This window comes from Labrus bergylta, chromosome 9 (assembly GCF_963930695.1).
Source record: "Labrus bergylta chromosome 9, fLabBer1.1, whole genome shotgun sequence".
Classification (NCBI taxonomy): Eukaryota; Metazoa; Chordata; class Actinopteri; order Labriformes; family Labridae; genus Labrus; species Labrus bergylta.
In genome coordinates, this window is record NC_089203.1 from 17058558 (window position 1) to 17080585 (window position 22028).

Here is a 22028-nt window from a genome sequence, read left to right on the forward strand (position 1 = left end):
TCTTTCTCCATATATCTTATTTCATTTTGTCTTATAAGTGCTGCTATAGTCTTTCTCATACATTGAGGTACACTGTGGGATGCACTCCTCTTTTCTCCATCTTGTCTTTCTCCCTTTTTCTTTTTCGTTTCCTTAACACCAACGCTGAGAGAGATAGATAAAAAGAGGGAAAGAAAGAAAGAGACTCCCTCCACCCTCTCCCGTCTCAGTGGATTGAGAAACTTTTCAGTGTGTGTGTCTCTCAGCGGTAATGGATAAAGCGTGTAGTGGAGAGGAGAGGGGAGGGTTGGCCCAGGCTGGCTATCCCTCGTATGCTTTCTTTTTTTTCTCACTTAATATCTCTCTCTCTCTCTCTCTCCTACAACGTTACAGCTTCTACTCTTTTCATCTTCTCCTCACAGCAGCACTTTAATATCTGCAGTTTAAAGTCTGCAGCCATGTTTCTACATTACTTCAGGTATACTGTTATTATATCATGAAAGATATAGTATGTCTTAGAAGATATTTGAAACTGTGAGACCACTATGCACTTAACATTTTTGTAGCAAACTGTTTTCTTGTATCCCACATCTGAGGAGGGATAATCTTTGTGTGTGTGTGTGCGTGCGTGCGCGCGGGCGGGCGGGCGGGCGGGCGGGCGGGCGTGCGTGCATGTTTGATATCAACATGTTTTGACAGAGGTTGAAGTAGCGTAGTCATACCTCTAGAGTGCACTATTTTCAAAGTTTGTGCATTAAGCTGATATAGTGAAACTTTGTACACTAGACTACGTGAATACCTTTGTCCATCTGTGGAGCTGTTTCACATGTTATGGCAAATTCATTATGCATTTAGACAACAGTCTATCAACTTGAAAATGTATATTTGTACAAAGCCAGGTTGCTAAAAATTATTATAGACTCATTGCTACACAAAGGTGGCATCATTTAATTTCTCATAGGGTCATCTCTGTCATCATTGTCTTTATAATAAGGGTCGATGAAAAATTTACTCTAAATAATATCTGCTTATTCAGACCATTTATTAGTCTTCTATCAAAGAAGAAAAGATATCCAAGATATCTAAATAGTGGAATTTTTGTTATGTGTGTTTGGTGAAAAATAAGGTGGACACATTGACATCAGAAAGCTTAGGAGAAAACACAAGGAGGCAGTCATTATATTATAAGTGTAATCTGTCTGCCGTCTGATGTGTGGGTGTGTTGATCAGTCTAGGTACGCACAGGGTTCATTGTGTTTCAGTGAATTAAAGTTGAATAGCCTGTGATAATTATTTCTCTCAGTATTATTTGATATAAGTGGTCTTTGTGTGAGTGGGCTGTTGCATTTAATTCTTTGAATCTGTATGCAGACACAGCAGATGCTGATTCTTGTGTGTCATTAGCTGAGGTGTCTATGCATTTTCTACTTAATAAATGTAAGAAAATCTGAAGACTTCAACACTGTAACCTTCAGGGATGAACTGAAACATGTATGTTGGATGGATGTTTCACCACTGAATGGGAACATATCTCTGGAGCCAGGCTCATGAATCTTGTAGAAAAGTGAAGTTGAGTTGATACTTTCAGTTTGTAAAGTGTATCACTGGCTTGTGAAACACAGAAGCTGTGTGCTGACATGTGACTGATGACTCCCAATGTGTGAACAATGTGTCAAAGCGACTGAGTTTAAAGTCAGACAGGTAATGATTTTCTGAAGCTGGTAGATTGATTGTCAGAAAGAAAACAATTTTTTAATTGAGCACAAAATTTGAACTAGTGAGTTAAAGATTGGATATTTTAGCATGCATGCTTGCATGGAGGATATCGACTGGGATTAGTAAAGCTCCCTTTGCTTTCTCCATCCATCTCTCTCTCTGTCTCCTGTCTCTTTCTCTCTCCATCTATCTGCGGAATATTCCCCTTTCGTCCTGCATGTTCTCTCTCTCCCTCAGCTTGATTCAATATGAATGAGTCCCCCTGTCTCTTAAGCGGGGCGGGACAAGGAAAGGGGGGGGTGGGGGTCTGCTCCTCGATGAAGTCATAAGGCTAAATCAGGAGCACTCAGCAAGTCTGCAACGTGCACACCTGTATGTGCACGTTTGCATCTGTATGTGTGTCTGCACGTGGGCTTAAATTGATGAAGTCATAGGTCTAAATCTGGAGCACTCTACGTGTGTGTGTGTGTGCGTGTGTGTGTGTGTGTGTGTGTGATGCTGAATGAATGGGTGTGCCTGTGTCTTCCCCCTCTTCTCCATCCCCGCTTTACTGGCTGTAACGCTCTTGTGCTATTTCTACTCTTTGTCTCTAGCGCTCTTTCTGCCTCTCTTTCGTGCCATTGGCTGCACAGCTTTGCCTCCTCTTCCTTCTTTCTTTGTCCCATCATTAGCCTCTCCTTTTTTTTTCCAGGATTAGAAAGACAAGAGGGAGAGAGACAAAGATAGCAGCAACTGGGGAAGAGGAGAAGAATCTGAAAGAGAAACAGGGAGAGTGTATTGGTGGGGTGGGGGGGGGGACGAGAGAGAGAGGGAGAGTGGTGAGAGAGGAAGAGGCAGCACATGCTTCCTTGCTCACACTGAACCGGACACAGCGAGACTTAGCTCTTCGGACCGTGCGTGAGACGCAAAGGAAGCCGAGCGGAGAGGAAGATAAGGAGGGAAAGGTGTAGGAGAAGGGAAGAGGTGGAGGAGGAGAGAAGGAGTGAGAAGGGGGAGAAGAAAAGAGGAAAAGAAGCCCTAGAGGATTAAAAAAAGAAAAGAAGAAAAGGAAGGGAAACAGATTTCCTCCCCGGTATCACAGAGAAGGGGCTGAAGCAATGTCACCGTGGCAGAGGAGCTAACAAGGCAGTGAAGTAGTCGTCTGTATCGGAGCAAGGATGTCTGGTTGTGTGAGTACCTCTATCTCTTATTCACTCACTCCTCTAGATCTCCTGATCCAGCCATCCCTCTACACAAGATCATCCATTACTGCCTGTCTCTGTGCTCCTCAAAGCCCAACTTTCATTTATTAGCTTGTCCTTAATTTTTACTCTGATTTACTCTTAAATCCTTGCTGAGTGTTTGACTTCAAGCTGTGTACTTTCTCTTTCTCTCTCTCTCTCTCTCTCTCTCTCTCTCTCTCTCTCTCTCGGTGTAGGTGTAGGTGTAGGTGTAGGTGTAGGGCTGTGACAGCAGGAATGGAAAAAAATAAGTATGAAAGAATGAAAGAGGGATGAAGTAAGCAAAGAGGGGGATTGAGAAAGACAGGATTAAAGTGTCTGGATGTGCTGCAGGGATTTTCAAAGTGTGTGTGTGTGTGTGTGTGTGATGGCAGTTTGGAGCTGTTTGATATTGCGCTCAGCTTGCGTGTGTATTCTGCAGAGCTGAAATAGAACTATTTTTGACGTACCTATCTTCTTCTGCGCTCTCAATTTGTTCAAGTGAGGATTCACTCCTAAGTGAAGGTGTGTTTGTGAGTTTGTGTGTAAGATAAATGCTCCGCTGAACACATATGTGGCATCCCCCCCCTCTCCTCTCCTTGTGTATATACCATAACAAGCTGAGGAGGAGGATGAGGGATGAGCAAGGGAACACTAAGCGAAGAATCAAAAGCTGGAGTGAGATGATTTACAACATCATGGGGGAAGTTGCAGCTTGTTTTCTTGTCCTTGGCGTGTGACACTTATTAGGATTGAGACAACACTGGGCGTCTGCCACTGTGACGCACACTGTTTATAGTGTCTTTGTATGGCCCTGATGTCTGTGTGTTTCTCCTGCTATCAAAGGGGGCTTCAGTTAGCTTTTCCCAGCTTTGCTTTGCTTTTGGGCGAGCACACAAAAAGACGTACAAAACGCTGCTACAAACACACATTTAATTCATATTTATTAGTGGGCACTAGTGGGGCTGTGCTTGCTTATTCCCCACTGTTCTCACTTATTTCCCCACATGTTAACCTTCTGTAGACAGCTGTGGCATGCACAAATGATGGGAGAAAAAAAGAAAAGAAAAGAAGAGAGAAGAAGTGAAGGGACACGCAGGCCTCCAGTATCATTAATATTTTAACGCTGAACACACTCAAGCAATCACCTCCTTTTATGTCAATGAAATGATTTTGTATGTGCATGTTTGGGTGTTTCCATTTATTCTCCAAGTCCTCCTAGTTTAGGCTCAAGTTCTCTGCTCATGTCAACACCTGTGTCACCTTAATTAACATGCACAACCCCCTCTGACGGCCCACAGGGACGCTGCCCGAACACCTCAGCCCACTCGATAGACGCCAAAGTGATTGATACCTTTTCCTTCCAATTCCTGCTACGATTTTGAGCCATACACCCAACCTCTTCTCTCTTTCCCCCTGCACAAGCCATCGCTCACTTGCGTCAGCTCCTTACATCTACCCACAATCTATCACTCTCACTTCTACGCACACATGCATGCACCTCTTGTAAGGATATGTCCACCCTGCTGCCCAGATACGCTCGTTCTCTGAAGGGTCATTATGGTCGAAGCCGTGTCCCCTCTCTCCCTGAAGCAAAGAGTCATATGTCTCTTTAACACAAACACACTCATGGGAATGACAATATAACAAAATCAAAAATGCATTTTCACTTTTCCTCCTTTACTTTGCCTCTCTCGTCCCTCTCCTACATTACCATTGTAAGGCACACCTGCTGTAATCCCTGTCTTCCTGACGGATTACTCCCTCTGTTCCCCCTATAGATCCCCTCTCTCCCTCCCTCCCTCCCTCACTTGACCAGCCAAATAAATCCCCCCCCCCCTACCCCCCACCCCCCTCCCAGATAAACTCTTGGCTGGTCCTGGCTCGGCGGGCAGTAATGCAAGGTGATGCTGATGTTCGCTGATTGTACAGGGCTGAGCGCAGCAGGACACCTGCTGCTGCTGCCAGGAGTCCGTCAATCTATTCAGACTACAGAAGTGGCATCAGACTGTTGAAGCTGAATATATTTGAAAGCTCAACACGTCTAAAACTGCTGGATGGAGGTTTTTGATTATGTTTTCAGTGGCGCTGCTGTTGATGAGCCCAGCAGAATAAATGTATTAACCAGTAAATAAATCTCCTTGTAGTTATTTAAGATCAATATCAGACTTTATTCTAATGACTTATATCGACAGAGTGACAGAGTAAGGTTTCACATGTCATGAATATGATTTTAAAATATTTCTAGAGCTCTGGATCAGCCTTTTATTGACCTGAAATTGAATTCCCAATACTCTGCCCTGATTGGCTGAAAACACCAACCTCTGTCATTCAAATGTTATTAACTTGATGGTTGGAAGCGTTGATTGAAGCATGTCTATAGATGAAGGGCACATATCAGTTACAGGTGCAAGGTTTGTTAGAATAACAGGATCAATAAAGCCAAAATGTAAATCCTACTATTAATTCAACACTTTAGGTCAGTGCTAATTTTTGCAAACCCTGTGGACGTGGACGTGTTTCATCTCATGATCTTATCCTGTACAAGTGTAAGTAGTGTTTACTTCTGAAGTGATGTCATCCTGTATTTTAGCTGGTTATGAAAGAGACTAAATTTAAAACTGATGTTTCTAGATAGAAAACAAACGCAAACCTGGTAATCAGCATCCAAATCAATTATTTATGACTAGATATTTTTAATGCATGTAACAGCTGCCACCTGCCAGGTAGATGTCAGATGAGGGGATGCTATAACATCCAGATTCTCAATAGGCATACATTTCACTGTTCAACACAGAAGCATGAGATTTATAATCAGAAAAAAAACGACTTTTGCACTTAAAAGACAAGTTCACTGAAGAGCTAAGATGTACTGTGTTGTCCACAGGGGGCGAAACAATTGACACAAACCAAAAGTTGCTCGGGGGATTAACTGTCAAACACATCACTCATGAAGCTTATCAGGCATTAAAAAATGCTTCAGCAGTATTTAATTGAGTTTGTTTCATAATCAGTTTTAGTCTTATGAAGTATTAGGCAGGTTTGAGTCACTGTTTTTGAAGAACCAAGACAGGCAGCAGAGCTTTTCTGAAGCTGTAGATCCTTTTTCCAGATGCTATCAGTTTTTTCCTTAAAAAGAAGGATTTAACACATTCATTATTTCTATACCACTTAGCCTAGATTCATATTTTTAAATAGCAAGATAGCAATAGCAAAATCACAAGAATGATCACTGTGTCACAGAAAGAAATTTCAAACTAACTTTCTGCCAATCAACCATCATTCTGCTCTAGTCAGAAAAAGTACAGTTTCTGAAGTATAGTTGAAATGTTTGGATGAATATTCAGAATATATGGTGTAGAATTAGAGAAGGCTGCTAATTACTGAGCGCCTGGAACATAATGATTTATAGCACATGCAGCTAATTAGGTTACATGCATATGATATGATCCCAATGAGCAGCGCTGTGCAGAACTCTACACTAACTCACACCAAATCCCTGCACTCTCCCACACTCGGAAACACACATCCTCTCTCTCTCTCTCTCTCTCTCTCTCTATCTCTCTCGCTCTCTCTCTCTCTCTCTCTCTCTCTCTCTCTCTCTCTCTCTCTCTGTCTCTCTCTCTATCTCTCTATCTCTCTCTCTCTCTCTCTCTGTCTCTCTCTCTCTCTCTCTCTCTCTCTCTCTCCCTCTCTCTCTCTCTCTCTCTCTCTCTGTCTCTGTCTCTCTCTCTCTCTCTATCTCTCTCTCTGTCTCTATCTCTCTCTCTGTCTCTCTCTCTGTCTCTATCTCTCTCTCTGTCTCTATCTCTCTCTCTGTCTCCCTCTCTCTCTCTCTCTATCTCTATCTCTCTCTCTATCTCTATCTCTCTCTCTCTCTATCTCTCTCTCTGTCTCCCTCTCTCTCTCTCTCTCTCTCTCTCTCTCTCTCTCTCTCTCTCTCTCTCTCTCTCTCACACACACACACACACACACACTAGTAAAATACATGAATGGGGCGTCTTGCTGATGTGACATCTCACTGAAGCATTGTCTCAGTCAGGAATATTGGTGTTTCTGTACAAAATCACACACACACACACACACACACACACACACACACACACACACACACACACACACAAACACAAACACACACACACACTCTAGTGTAATGTGATGTATAAATGATCAAGAGCAGAGAGAACAGCAGGACATCTTCTTCCCTTTCTCGCCCACCCAGGATCCCTTTTTTTCCCCATCATCCCTTATCCCCCCCCCCACACACACACACACACACACACACACACACACACACACACAATTGCTGTCTTTCCATCTTGCCCCCACCTGCCTAGCACTGCTCTTAAATATGTAATGAAATACCACGAGTGTTGACACATGAGTATGGTGTGTGTGTGTTTGTGTGTGTGCGCATGTGTGTGTGTGTGTCTGTGTCTGTGTGTGTGTGTGTGTGTAAGTGTATGTCTGTGCATTCCTGCTGCCCCTCCCTCTCTCCAAACGCCTGGAATTGGGTCACAAAGCTGCGGGAACATAAACTGGATTTGGTTGGTTTTTCCCTTTTAGTTAAACATAATTTTCACCATTGACTTTGAGCATCGGTGTGTTTTCTTAGAAAATGCACTAAGGTGCTGAGGGTGAATCAAACTGAGGTTTGGCTGCTGTAAACAACATCAACTGTCTGTCAAACGTACGAGATGTGTTGTGTTCTGTTTACGCTGTTTAATACACTGCAGACATCAGTTTTATTTTTACTTCTACTTGATTTTTGGCCTACTTCTTTCCTGCCTTGGGCTATATTGGTGATTGTGAGTGTGGTTTTCCTCTGTCTCTGAGTGTGAATGTGTGTGTGGAGAGACAGCAAGTGTGTGTCATGTGATTCAAAGATGCAAAGCGAGCTTCTTTCTCCTCCTCCTCCTCCTGTTCTGTGCCCTGTGGCCCTGTATGCTCATTTCACTGCTCATATTGGTGCTGTAAACAAGTTTACGGTGCAGAGAGGTAATTACGCACAGACATTCAAAATTAGACCTAATGGCTGTGGGCCATGACTAATTCACCAGGTCGCAGAGGGGTTTACCTCGCTCTATTGTCACACAGGCTTTAAGTACTCCAGAGCCAGCATTGATGGAGGATTGTTTAGTGGTGTAATGTTTGGTGAAATTAATTCCAAAACCTATAGACATGTTGTATTGTGCTGCCCTACTATTTAAGGAAAAGCGAAACATTTTGAAAGTAAGTTAGCACTCAACACCTCTAAGATCACCAGCGCAATTGTGAAAACAACAATTTGGATTGTATGTGTTGATGCAATAATGTTCCTGGTCCTAATAAGCAATCTGAGCCGTCATCATTTCTTGTAATCCTTCCTTGTGTGTTTTTATGATTCACTTTGGACTACTTGAAAGAAGCCGACATCGCCTACACAAGTCGAAAAGTGAATCCAATATACAAGTTGATTATTTAACTCTATAAACATTTTGTTAAAGTTTGAAGTCATATTCAAAGCAGATGATGTTTGCTTTTTAAATTAAAGTCCTATTAATTAAAATGGACAAGTTCCTGACACGGCATCCTGTCATTTTGCATGATTGTGTGGCAATGCTAGTCCTCCATCTCTTATGAGGTCACTTTTGGCTTTCTATCAAAACAGAATGCTGACAGACTGAAGGCCAAACTCAAGGCTTCAGACATGAAGTATGACTTGTTCAGTGGCCCATATACTTACTGTAATGGTTGGAGCTCAAATAGGTGCCTTATTTATCGATAATGATGCTTTTTGGGGGTAATTCATACTCTGTTGGGATCTGATCCAACATAATGTCAGAAAGATAAGTGACATGGTTTGATGTCAGTTAGAAAACAGAGGAGAACATATGCTTGCACACTCTCAAGTGTCTCAAAGATTTTATTCCATCAAACTCACGTTTCAACCAGAGGTCTTCTTCAGGTGATAAATTTAAACAAAGGAGGTGGGCTACACCCATATATGTAGATTTCAACACTAATAGGCTGATAGGCACTATGATGGCAGGTGTGGTTATATACTCTCAATGTCCAAAGGTGAAACACATCTATAACAAGATATTTTCTAAATCCAATTCATCTAATTTCCCGTAAAAAAAAGTGTTTGTATTTGAAGTGAAATGATTTCTAACCATGAAAATTGATGTTAAAAAAACGTCAAGAAATGTTTCAGAAACAGATTTTGGATCCTTGAATAACGCGATCAGCTTCCAAAGCCCAGTACTGGTGAGACTCTAATTAACATATTGGACATCTAAGCACACTAAAGACAGCTCTGTAAACACCAGAGAGTGGACACTAACATCTCATCGATAGTGGCGCAGTGTAAAACTCTGTCGATATCTGTCAGCAGCTCTATGCAGACCGACTAATGGCTCAGTAAAGTGTGCACTTTCTACTTTATCGTTGAGCTTTATTGTTTTTCTTTTATCACCATATTCTGCATTCCATTACAATAAACTACAATTAACTTTAATCATGGGCAACATTTTCTGTTTCCTGCAAACACAATTATCAGCACTCAGGGGTCCAATTTTTAAGAATGTTTTTTCTCACAGCGGTGTTTTGTGATGTTTTATTGAGTTTGGACAAATGAAAACTAAGAATTTCCCCGCAGAACATGTAGGTTACAAAAGACCATCAACTGTTTGGAAATAAAAACTCTGACAGCGGGAATCATTAATTTTTTTAGCACTTAAACTGGGATTTACTACGTCTTTTAATTTTCATGAATATGATTAGAGCTCTTGTTGTTTTTTCGTTCACTTTGCATTTATGCTGAGTGCTGCACAGTGCTGCGTTTTTGGACTTGAAGAAATGTGCTTTGTATGAGGGTTTCAAATAAACTTTTAAAACAATAAAAAAAAAAAGTTATATAAAGAAGATTATTTTAGAAAGAGAAAGCGGCTAAATATTAAAATACCTGCCAGGTGTTTAGTTATTCCCTTTGCAGTGTGATGAAAGGGCTTTCCTCTTAATCACAAACCAGCTGTTGTTTCCTTTTTAGTGTTGAATCTCACTGTGAAACTGGATCAGATCAACAACCACTTTGGGCTGAAGCCAAAGTCACAACCATGTCAGCAGTCGTAGAGTTACCCGTTTAGTTGCTGGCTGTCTTTTCTCTGCTGACAGGAGAGTCACAGGAGCTTCCTCCTCAGACATTTCTAATCAGCATCTGGCTGTGCTATTAGCATATGTAGGAGCATTAGCATAGAGCCCAGCACCACCCAGACACTCTGTAAAGCTGTTTGATAATTGAAGTCTGTGTGAAGTGTGCGTGTGTGTGTGTGCGTGACAGATGGTTGGGGGGAGGACACGAGTCTCTGCTGAGTGATACTGGAAGCTACCAAGCGTAGAAAGTACAGCCGAGCGGACGAGGGACGAGTTACATTTGTGTTGTTTTCACTGCCTCTTAAAACTTTCACTGCAGCTTCTCTGGTGTTTTATCACATCGTCTGAGCACCTGAGGATGCACAGTGAGGTAGTTTTCTTAGTGCACAACCATTTGAATTTTAATGATACGGTGTTATCAGGGAAACTGAAACTGAACATAATACCTGCTTATATCAATGCTGATTGCCAATTGTCCTCAATTTCTGCAGCTTTTCAGTTGTTTAAGCAGCTTTGCATTACTTTCATGAGATGTTAATTTTTTGCCTCCTTTTGAAAAGAGGGTATGCCAAGTAAAGATGTTGATCCAGTCAACTTTGTTTTAATAGCGTTCACAGTCACTGTTAAACTACAAAAAAAAAAAGATATGGCAGCTCCGTAAAAGGAACTATGCTTGGTGACATGACATAATAAATGCCATGTAATGTAAATAAATAAAGAACAAACTTAAATAGGTAAACGTGGGCTTCTGGGCCTCTCACTGACCCTTACAGTGTGACAGTCCTCTGTGTATCTCACCCATCCAGAAAACCAAACTGCTCTCTGGCTGTTTCCAATTCTTTATGTCAGCTGACATTCCCTCTCCATGATGTCTGTGATTCAATAAAATGCTATCTTTACAAAATAAACTTTGACAAAATGGAAATCCATCTATAGACTAATTGAGGGCAGAAAACACATTTTGATTACACACAATGTCAGGTTTGCATGTTTTGATGAGCCACAACTGGTCATTGATAAACGTAATTTCAAGTGGAGTAAGACTTTAGCAGGAAGCTAGATGATGTCACTGTCTTATCTCCATAAAGACACTTTTGTAAAATAAAAAGCAATATAGAATTATTCTGTGTACACTTGTTTTTAACTAGTAATTACACTACTCGTGTGTTAATTCAGATAAAAATATACTTAACAGAATCATGTTTCCCTTTGTGTTTTAATCAGTTAAAGAAAAAACATGCTTTGTGACCCTTGGTTTACCAGAAAAGCTTGCTTTGCATTTTCCATTTTGCGTGCCATTTTTGGAAAGTACTACATTTATTTAACAGAACAAGCTGCATCAAATGTTCAGAATCATATCTCAGGTATGAGACCAAACTCTTCCTTTGGTTGCAGTTTTCCAGCATCTAAGCTTAAAATCAATAGCCTTAATCGTGCAGAAAAGCAATGTAAGGGCGAAGAACAAACTCATTTCACAACCAGCCTCAGCCTAAGTGACCTGCCATGTTTAGCTGTATAGATTTTCTATTAAAACATTACTACTTTTCAAATTTGCTATCAGCACGTGATATTTTGACACCTTATTTAGAGATCCGTATCATTATTTAGTGAATAGGAATATACTAGCAGGCAGAGGGGATCTTGAAATGTAACTGAAATAAAGAAATCAAGAGTCGCATCACAAACTGAAACTACGTTTTTGTATGCAAGGGTGGGATTTTCATTCAGCTGTACATATGCTAATGTATCTACTATTACTACAGTCTGATGTCAGAGCAGCTCACACTGACAGCTCCGTGCCACTTTCTCAAACCTGGTTCACCACCATACATCTGCAACCATGAAGTAATTTAATCTGTGAGTCATACGCACATGAGTCTGCCTCACAGCCATCGGGATCAAAGAGAGATGGGTTGTAGTGAGTCAGTCCTCCTTTATTCAGCTGTGGAAATATGTGGAGCACAGAGCAGGAGAAAAAGAACAACATGAGTGGTGGGAGCCTTGCTTTAACTCATCTCTCTGCTTTGGAGCTTTCATACCTTTCATCTTTTTCTTCTCTCCACTTCTCCCTCCTCCACCCCCTTGAGTCTCACACCTCGTTCCTATTCCTCTCTGCTACACTCCCACCTTTTGATTTTGCTTCCTTGGCTTCTTGCCTCCATCATTCCTCTCCCTCTCAACATTTTTATCTATGTCTCCTCACTTTCCTGCCAAAAGCTCTTCCTAAATCTCACCGGTGCATGTGTCATTCCTCTTAAGATGTTGGCTGATTCACTGCCTGTCTATCTTCACCTCGTGTAACCCTCTAGGTTAACTGAGGTCAGAGATACAGCTACCTTAATATCTCCGTGAGCTATCACCTCTCTGTGTGCTTCTTGTTTCTGCCTCCACAATGTGTTGTTTAGTCTACTCTCTTTGGCTTAAATGCCAAATCAATAGAAAAATTACCACATTTTTGATTTCCCTTATTAGAGAGACTACAAAACTATAAAACATTGCATCAAGCCAACATGTAGACCAACATGTTGCCTGAGCTAAACAGCCAATGCTGGGAAATGGATGCAACTTGGTCCAGTGAGATTTAGGAAAATATCACAGTTTGTGTTAAAATAAGTTTTTACTTGTAAAAAATACATTTAAGGTAAAATAAGTCACTGCTGACTTCAGTTTTACACGTGATACCCAACACCACATTACTTAAAACCAGCTTCCTCTCTCGGCAGACTTTTTTTTGTCTTTTCACTGTAAGTCACGAGACTTTTATGTTCTTTTCATGATAACAACACATCAGGGTCTTGAGGTAAACATGAACATCAAGGTATGGGTTGTAAAAAGCTGCTTGCACAGGCGACCCGTACAGTGAGTGTTTTTTGAAGACAGTGTGTAAACAGGGAGGGCACTAGCTGCATGTCCATGGTGATATTTCTCAAAATGTTACCATATGATAAATACATATCATGAGGTTTGTTAAGGCTCAGGCTTAAGCTTTTTGCAGGAAAACAATGAATTAAAAGTTGAAAAGAACTGAGTATTCCCCATTAGAATTACACCCCCTGCATTACATACCTGGAACCTAATTCAGAGAGAATATAGCAAGAGTTAAATGATATCATAACAAAGTTGATATCATATCAACTTTATTTATGAAATAAGTCATTCTAAAATCCTGATCCATCCCTGAGTTTTGGAAACATCTCAGTCATTTACTGAGTCTAAGCTGGTTAAATTTTCATTCTGTCCCCTCTTGTGCGTCATCCCGTTTTAGCTTCAGTTATGGTCTCTTTACTTATTTTAGTGTGTTTACTTATTTATGATATCTTGGTTTTACTGCTGTGTACCGCTTTAACACTATATATTTCCCCTGTGTGGAAACTCTAAAAAGATGATCCTATATGTAATGTAACCTATAGGCTGTTGTCCTTCAGTCAAACTTATCATTAGGGGCTTTTGACCCAGATGCATGATTCCCACTGATCACAGGGTTGACAATTTTTTTTCCTTAACTCCTCCTGTCCTCTCCTCCAGTTTGAGTGTGTGCATGAATGTTTTAATGAGCGACAACAACCTTGTAAATGTTTTGGACCAGCGGTCTGTATTAATGTAGCCTGTGCTCTTCAGCAGGTCACATTTTTATACATTAATATGTCTGTTTGGCGTACAACGAAAGTATAAAAACGAAAGGCCAAATCATAAAGAAAAGAAATGCATTTCCAGATGTAGCTAGCTTAGCTGTCAAAGTCAAATAAGGTCAAAGTGTTTATGACAATAATTGGGGGGGGGGGGGTTTGGAAGGTGCATTTCTGGGTTTAAAGCAGGTGTCTTACATCAGCAATAAAACATTTGCAACACTTTCAGCCTGAAACTCTCGTGTAAATTTCTTGTAGTGAGAGAAGAATTGGGAGAAGTGTGGAGGAAAATGAAGGCAAAAGCATTTGGGGGATTCAATGTGAGGACACAAAAAATCCAATTCCACTAAAGTGACTGTCAGAAGAAAAAAAAAAAGAATTGTAAACGGAGCAGAATGTGAAGTAAATGGACTCAGAACAAAAGAAAAAATTCATGAATGAAATTCAAATGAAGAAGAAGGATGCATGGGAATACAAAGTGTAACACGTTTGAACGTTAAAAAACTTTTTGTCAGTGTGTGTGTGTGTGTGTGTGTGTGTGTGTGTGTGTGTGTGTGTGTGTGTGTGTGTGTGTGTGTGTGTGTGTGTGTGTGTGTGTGTGTGTGTGTGTGTGTGTGTGTGTGTGTGTGTTTGCATGAGGCTGTTTTGGAGAGCAAGTAGAAGCAGCACCTCTGACTCTGAGGACTCCTGCCATGCCATCACAGACACACACAAGCAGGCACACAAACGCGTCTTTTGACTAAGTGGATCTTGAAAGAATCAAAGGTGGTCGATGTTTGAATCAGCGCTCTGTTCTTTATTCAGCCTGTCCCTCTTTTGTAGTGTTCCTGATAACACACAGCGTCCCACAATGAGACAGGGAGGGCGGCTCTGATAAGTTACGCTGTTGATATGAATCCCTCAGTGTTGCATCTTTTTGCGGGGTTTTCCTGTTTTGGAAAGAAAAAATAGAGCGAGAGATGGAGAGAGCTGCAGGGAAGATCTAACAGTGAATGCTAAAAGGAGGATCAAAAAGAGAGATTGAGAGGAGGTGTCGTTGGAGGGAAATGGAGATCAGGGAGAGCTGCAGTAACAAGGTGTGTGTCTCTGTGTGTGTTTGCAAGTGTGTGCTAATATATAACACAGCTGTGCTGTGTCATAAAGTAGCAAAATACAAAGCCTGTGAAATGAAAAGTACACAGACCTGAGCGTCTGTGCACATATGTAATCACACATGCGCATGAATGAGGTGAAAGAGTGTTACATCTGTTTCTGACTCACTACTTTGTGTGTATTAACACTGTCTTTTTTTCTCCCTTGTGTTTTCTATCCCACTTTCCTTTCCCACACTCCCATTTTCTATCCTTTTTTTCTTTTCTTCTGTTCTACTTTCTTTCCTCACCTACCCTCCATTCTTCCCTCTTGCTTCCTTCTTTAATTCTTTTCACCTTCCCAACTCACTTCCTCCTGCTTCCCTGGACCCAGAGAAAGGTAATTGCTCTTTTCTGTCTGCTCAAGTGTGATTGTGCTTCTCCATTGTTTTCAGTAATCATTGTGTCAAGACTTCCACCTCCACCACCACCACCAACACCACCACCACCGGCCCGCTCTCTCTTGTGCAATCACATCTGTCACATCGGGCACCAAATCAGTGGCTCTGCTTCGCCCAGAGTCACTGTTGCTCTTTGCAGGAGTCCAGCAGAAGTAGTTCAAGGTCTAAATCATGGTGTTAAATCATCAGCGAGCTGATAGACTGGCCACAGGCTATTTCCTATTTAGAGTTGCATGCTGCTTTATGGCGTTTTGATCCCCCAGAGAGGGTGCAGAAGTCATAAAAGAAGCATTTGTAGGATGCGATGCAAGGCCACTCATGCTGCTTTGGTGACACACTGCTCAATTGTCCCTGAACGAACGCGCACACACTCACGCAGACGAACAATTGCACCTTCCTCTCTGGCCACAGGCGGTGAGCATTATCGACCCAAAGTGTGTGAGCACACAATTAAGCAGAGTAGACGGGCCAGATAATGGACTCATAAACACAAAGAGCTCGCTGTGATGAATGCCGTCTGTGTTTGCCATGTTTCTGTTTGTGTCTGTGGTTATTTAGGAGTGAGTAGAGTGTTAGTATGTGCATGGAGCTGTCCAGCTGCATCTGCAACACATTCAAAAGGCTAAAACAGCTGTAAGTAGTGATAACACATGCTGCAAAAATGTTCACTGCAAACATTCTGCATAAAGGGTGCAAAGTAAAAACCGAGAAAAGAACCCTTTTTTAATTTGAATTTCAAAATCAAACATGTGACTCATTTCCATTCCACATAGCGCCTCCTACAGGCCTGGAGCACTTGCGTTGTGACGACTGGATTTGCAGCATTTATGTTTTCTGAGTTTGTGTCTTTAAGGCCTGTTAATGAGGAAGAAATCACTCTCTTTCATCTTTTGTGTGTTGGTTGTGTGTGTGTGTGTGTGTGTGTGCGTGCGTGCGTGCGTGTGTTTCCAACATAACTGTGTTTCATCTCTCACCCACTCTCTGCATGAAGTTTCCTTCTGGGTGAAACTTCTTCTCTCAGTCTCATCCCCACACTCATCATGTTTCTCTGCAGTGTGGCATCCCCATGAAACATTTGGCACATTGTTATCTCGGGCACTGGGACCCAAATATGCGTGCGTGTTTGTGATTGTATCCAAAAATGGCATTCATCATTTAGTGTTGTTTACAGCTTATAACTCACAAGCAAAAGAAGCTTTCAGTAATCTTTCAACAAATAAACATTAAATGGTTATTAAAAAGAAATGCAGCAACATCATTAAAGCTTAGGACAGCCCGCAAGTGACACAAATAATGAACATTTTCACAATGAATGTGTGGCCTATTAAGAGAAGAGGTGAAAAAATGAAGATGTAGATATATCATGATGCAAATTGGGGAAATAGTAATTCTGTTGTCATTTTCTTTTTTTCATCTGTGCATGAAATATCTTGCAACTCATTATCCCAGCTCTTTATTTCATTATGACATCAGACAATGTAAACAGGTGCAGAGATAAGGAGAGGGTGGAAAGATTTTGCTTTAGAACAGAAGACACCTCAAGGACAAGCTTCTTTTTTTGATGTCGGCAGAGAGTCACTTCCTGACAGCACATACAGAATAACAAAGAAAAAGATGCTAAACGAACGCAAAGGGGAACAAGAAAAAACACCAAGGAGGAATTTTTAAGTGGAAAGAAATCACGACGCTGTTGATGATGCCAAACTTGAACCAAATAAACACAACACAAATTTGCTGAAGGGAATCTGTGACATACAAATTTGCAATAAAATCCATATATTGGCCCTAAGGTGTCCATCGGGAAGAAGTGTTTGAAGTCCTTTACGATTTTTTTGGAATCTCAAGAAACAGAAATGTCTAAAAGTGGCACTCCAAGGAGTAATATCGAGAGACATTCAGAGGAAAAGATTTTTTTTTTGTTGAAAAACAAGCAATTATTCAATGTGTTTAAATGAAGTGTCCCACATACAATACATAGAAATAGTGTTATTAGATGGGGAAAATTACATAAAGGCACAAAAACAGTCATTTGCGTAGATATGGGATTCTGTGATGGACCCATTAAAGCAAACAAGTTATCATTATCTTTTGCCTTTTGTCATTATCCCTTATAACCAACAATTATTCCCTCACATTCCCGCATCAGACGCGCACACACACACACACACACACTGCCCCTATGCTACATGCTACAATTACTCTCTTCTTTTGTAGCAAAATATCAGTATTCAGTTCTCTTGATTTCTGTCTACCTTTTTGCTTGACATGGTTTTCTTTCGTGTTATGATATTGTAAGATATTTTACATGATTTTTGGATTTGTTTCCTTCCACATTCATGCATTTAAGTGGGAGCAGCATGGAAATATGTTTGTAAACCCCCTCCCCCCCCCAAAAAAAGTACCTTGTGCCCCCTCTTCAAAGCGAAACGTACTGTAAATCTGCTGTTTTATCGCATCAGAGATTCATAGGTGATTATTTGTGCATGTTTTCTGTTTCAGGGACTTTGCCTATGTGGCGAGAGACAAAAACACGCGGGTGCTGAAGTGCCACGTGTTCCGATGTGATACGCCTGCTGCAGCCATCGCAACAAGTCTCCACGAAATCTGCTCCAAGGTGGGTGTCATTATTGCACTGCCTCCGCATGAATGAGCTTTCCTGCCGCTCTGAAACAAGCCATCAACCTCTAATCAGGGAGACTATTGAAGAGAGAAAGTAAAGGTTTTTACGGCTGATGCAGTTTTCCTCACTCCTACTTTTCAAGGTTGTAACTTGTCAGATGCTGCTCCTACATTGTTGTACAAATAGTTGTACAAAACTGACAGGCAGCAGTGAAAACTTGGAGGCAGAGTCGAACAAGATTTCTCTTATCTCTGTCCAGGGCTGAGCAGAGAGATAGAAGAAGTTTTAAGCCTTTATAGTCTGAGGAGATAAGATTCAGTTTACAGAGTTTTAACTGTGTGTGTTTGCATTGTTGTGTGTGTGTGTGTGTGTGTGTGTGTGTGTGTGTGTGTGTGTGTGTGTGTGTGTGTGTGTGTGTGTGTGTGTGTGTGTGTGTGTGTGTGTGTGTGTGTGTGTGTGTGTGTGTGTGTGTGTGTGTGTGTGTGTGTGTGTGTGTGTGTGTGAGATGGAGAGACTGGTGGTTTGTTAACCTTTTGGAGGGCATGGAACCCCCAGATCCTTAAAGGTGCAGTGCTGCAGCATTTAGTAAAGTCACACACACACACACACACACACACACACACACACACACACACACAAACTGTTAGGTTGTTCTCTGTCTACCTGCTGAATGCAGAGATACAGCTCTTAATGTGTTTGCTTTTGGATGAAGCTTGAATGAATCTTGCGTCACTAAATTGCAGACACAATTGTAGAGAGATTTAATAGGGGAAAACTCTGATTTCACTATTTTTGTTTGCAAGATGTCAATTGGCAGTCAATGAAATCTAACTATGAAAAGAAACCGTTGAAAGTCCAGCTTTTGGCAAATTAGTTTGACTTCTAATTCAGTCTCTGGCTGAAGGTTAAATGGGGACAGAAAAACTCACTGTAGGAGCCTTGAAGCCTGAATTCATTAAGTCTGGGTGCTTCGTATTATCTGCACACAGGGATTCCTGCACCTCTGAAACTACTGTTTTCTTTTTTCTTCTCTCAGCCAAAAGCACTGACAGCTTCCAGTCTTTTTTAAACAGTGTTATCTTCACTGTTCTTGCACATCTTGATGGCATTTTTTTTCTTTTTACAATTTAGACCGTTTCTAGACACCTTTGCAAATTAGATCCAGTATAATATAAGGAAGTGAACGAACTTGCTGGAGTATGTGCTACACTTGTGTACCTGTCTTTGTTGAGCTGCTGTCTCTCTGGAGGCATCAGCGGTTCATGTTGTCCAAGTTGAGTATAGATTCACTCTGAATCATAAGCCGTTTTCACATATGCACTCCAGATAATATCAAGACATTTACAGGAGGACTTCTCCGGAGATTCTCCCGAACTAGCCGTTCACATATGCTCCTCACAGCTGGAGACTATCCCTGTCAGAGGGGAGGGGGCTCAGGGGATTTCCCGAGGTAAGACGTGGCGTAAAAAAACAATGCGGTAGTAGCGGCAGTAGCAACAGAGTCCGCTACATGATGCTATAATGAGAATATTTGCCTTTATATCAATGCTATGCAGCCGTTTAATTACGTGCATGGAGATGGTAGTGGTCGTGTGTAGACACTTTAGGCAGTCACTGTATATAAACCTCATTCTCTTTCCATTGGCTCAAATTGAAATCTCAGGAGTAAATGCTGCCGCGTTCAGACATCAGCGCAGATTTTCTGCGGATAAAATACTAGGCCGGAGAAACTCCAGATAAAGTCCATGCAAAAAATGCGGCTGTTTGCGTTCACACATAGCCTAAAGTCCCTCCGGGTAGCCAAATCTCCGGAGTTTTTCAGGAGATTTCCGTATGTGTGAAAAGGGTTTTACTCTAAAGTTGTCAACAAGGCAATTCTCCTGGTTCTGTCTGGTTTTCTACAGTTCTCATTGTGACATCACTCAGTTCTGAGTCATTATAGAGCTCTAAATCATACATTCTAAATTCTAAGTTCTTCGTCCTCTCATATCATGAACTACTGTATGTAACATCTATGGACTAAAAGGTATGAGCCTTACATTACTCTGGATTTTAAAGTTTTATTGGATTTACTGTCAGTCAGTCACATAGAATTATTTTTAGTTCTAATTTTCACTTGTAAAATGTTAGCCTCTTCAATCTACACTGGAACTGTAGCAATCTTTACTGTGTAAAGCTGCCATGTTTACAGATGTAACTCTTTCCTCTAGATAAGGTTAGTGTAAAGTGTAGAACTGTATTAGAAGTGTATTAGGGCAAAACATCAATAAAAGATAAAATCCATATGCCAGAATCAGGTAGATAGGATGAGGATAAAGCTGGACTGTCTAATAAAAATACTCCCTTCTATTATTCATGTTTTCTTAAACCTACAAAAAACAAAAAAAGTTTTAATTAAAAAACTTCCCCCTGTCAGTTTCCTTTGTCATCGCTAACCCTTATTACACTTTTCTGGAAGGTTCAGTTGGATGACCACTAACATTAATCCTCTGGCTCACATCATGAAGAATAATCTCTAAGTGACATTAACTTTACATCCACAACCAAAGTACATTCTTTTTTCTGAATGCCTTTTTTTTTATAAATGTGAGCGCTCCCCTGCATTTTCCAGGTTTGTCCCTGATTTATTATTGCTACCTTATCCCCAGTGGACTGTGGAATGATTAAGTCCATGAATCTGTCTTCCCTTAACATCATATACTATTCCTGAAAGATTCAGAGCGGTACGGAGTTATGTTTCATACTCATGGTGGTACAACAGATCAGAAAGCTATCAAGTTCTGAGCAAGAGATATTTCAGACAGCAGAGGATTATGTTTCAGCAAATAGGCGCTACAAGAGTTGGTGGAGTCTTTCTGTGGGATTCTGTCTGTCTGACTTTGTTTGTGGCAATGAGTATCGTGAAAAGATTCACTTTTCATAAGGCAGTCTGGAAAATCACTTCTATCTTTAGGGTACAGATATTCAATGTATGTTTTTGCTGCAAGGCAATGTGTACTCCTGCAGAATCATGGTATTTATAAAACATGAAGACCCTTGACACTTATAGCCAAACACACATACAAATATACACACACACACACTTACACACAGCCGTCTGTACACAAAGAGGAGGCGGTTTGTCCTCAGGTCAGCAGTGACTTTGTGAAGGACAACTTTACCTGGAACAACAGATCTTCTCCCTCAGAGGATCAGTGACCCATTTAGAGGACTTTTTCTCATAATTTCTTATCTTCTGCCCCTTACTGGAGGGAGAGTTTGTATCTATGCCCACTTGTGTGTGTGTGTGTGTGTATGTGTGTGTGTGTGTGTATGTGCGTGTGTGTGACTGAAGACGACTCTCCCCACTGCCTATGTTAAGGATAGTAGTTTTTTGTTTTTTTTCACTGCATCAGAGAAACTTGGTGACCCGAGTCTTGCAGCTGTGCATCGTGCTGAGCAGGCTTCCTTTGTGTGTGTGTGTGTGTGCGTGCGTGCGTGCGTGCGTGCGTGCGTGCGTGCGTGCGTGCGTGCGTGTGTGTGCGTGTGTGTGTGCATATGTCGTATGTTCCCTTGTGAGCAGTGATGCAGACTCACCTCAGACTTTGATTAATGACACCTACAATTAATCAAGTATCTGTAGCAGGAAGAGTGCAGCAGCTCAGTGCAGGGGCCATGCAGACTTGTGAAATAGTGTGTACACTGCAGCAGATGAAAAGAAAAGAATAAAGCTTGGGACTGGTAATATATCTTTTTATTGTCATCGTCAAGAAATCCTGTGAAAAGACCAAAAGCACTAAGGAATTGATCCTGACAAGTAGCCTATCACCATATCATTATTCCTCTCTGTAACACAAACATTTTGCCAAAGAATAAATAAAAATAAAAACACAACCATACAGTACATGCACTGCCCTGCTGCTCTGAATACACACAAACACTTGACCTTCTGAAAATAGTCTTCAAGTAATGTTGGCTTCTTACTTCAGTACCCAGCTTAAAGAAAATTATCTTTTGAATAATGGAAGCATGTATTCCTGACCCCGTTTCTAAGATTTACATTCTAATTTCAAAGAAATGGGTCATGGCTGAGAGATGGTATGTCAGTAGGGATGTATAGAGGTACAGGCAATGCTGGTTTAAATTCTTTGGGGCTTTTATTAATCCTTTAAAACAATCTTACACATTATATGCTTATTATAGCTTGTTGTCTTATGATTCCCGATACCTTACCTTTCTTTCTT

The 22028-nt window shown here is 41.1% G+C and overlaps 1 protein-coding gene across 2 annotated transcripts in view; it reads left to right on the forward strand.

Annotated features, from left to right (window-relative positions):
* The window catches only part of LOC109990454 (amyloid beta precursor protein binding family B member 2), a 39237-nt gene that overhangs the window by 12004 nt on the left and 5205 nt on the right, over window positions 1-22028 (forward strand). For both annotated transcript variants that reach the window (XM_065958719.1, XM_020642597.3), the window contains exon 9: window positions 17685-17799. In XM_065958719.1, the coding sequence (XP_065814791.1) occupies window positions 17685-17799 (115 nt within the window). The remainder of the gene's footprint in view (window positions 1-17684; window positions 17800-22028) is intronic.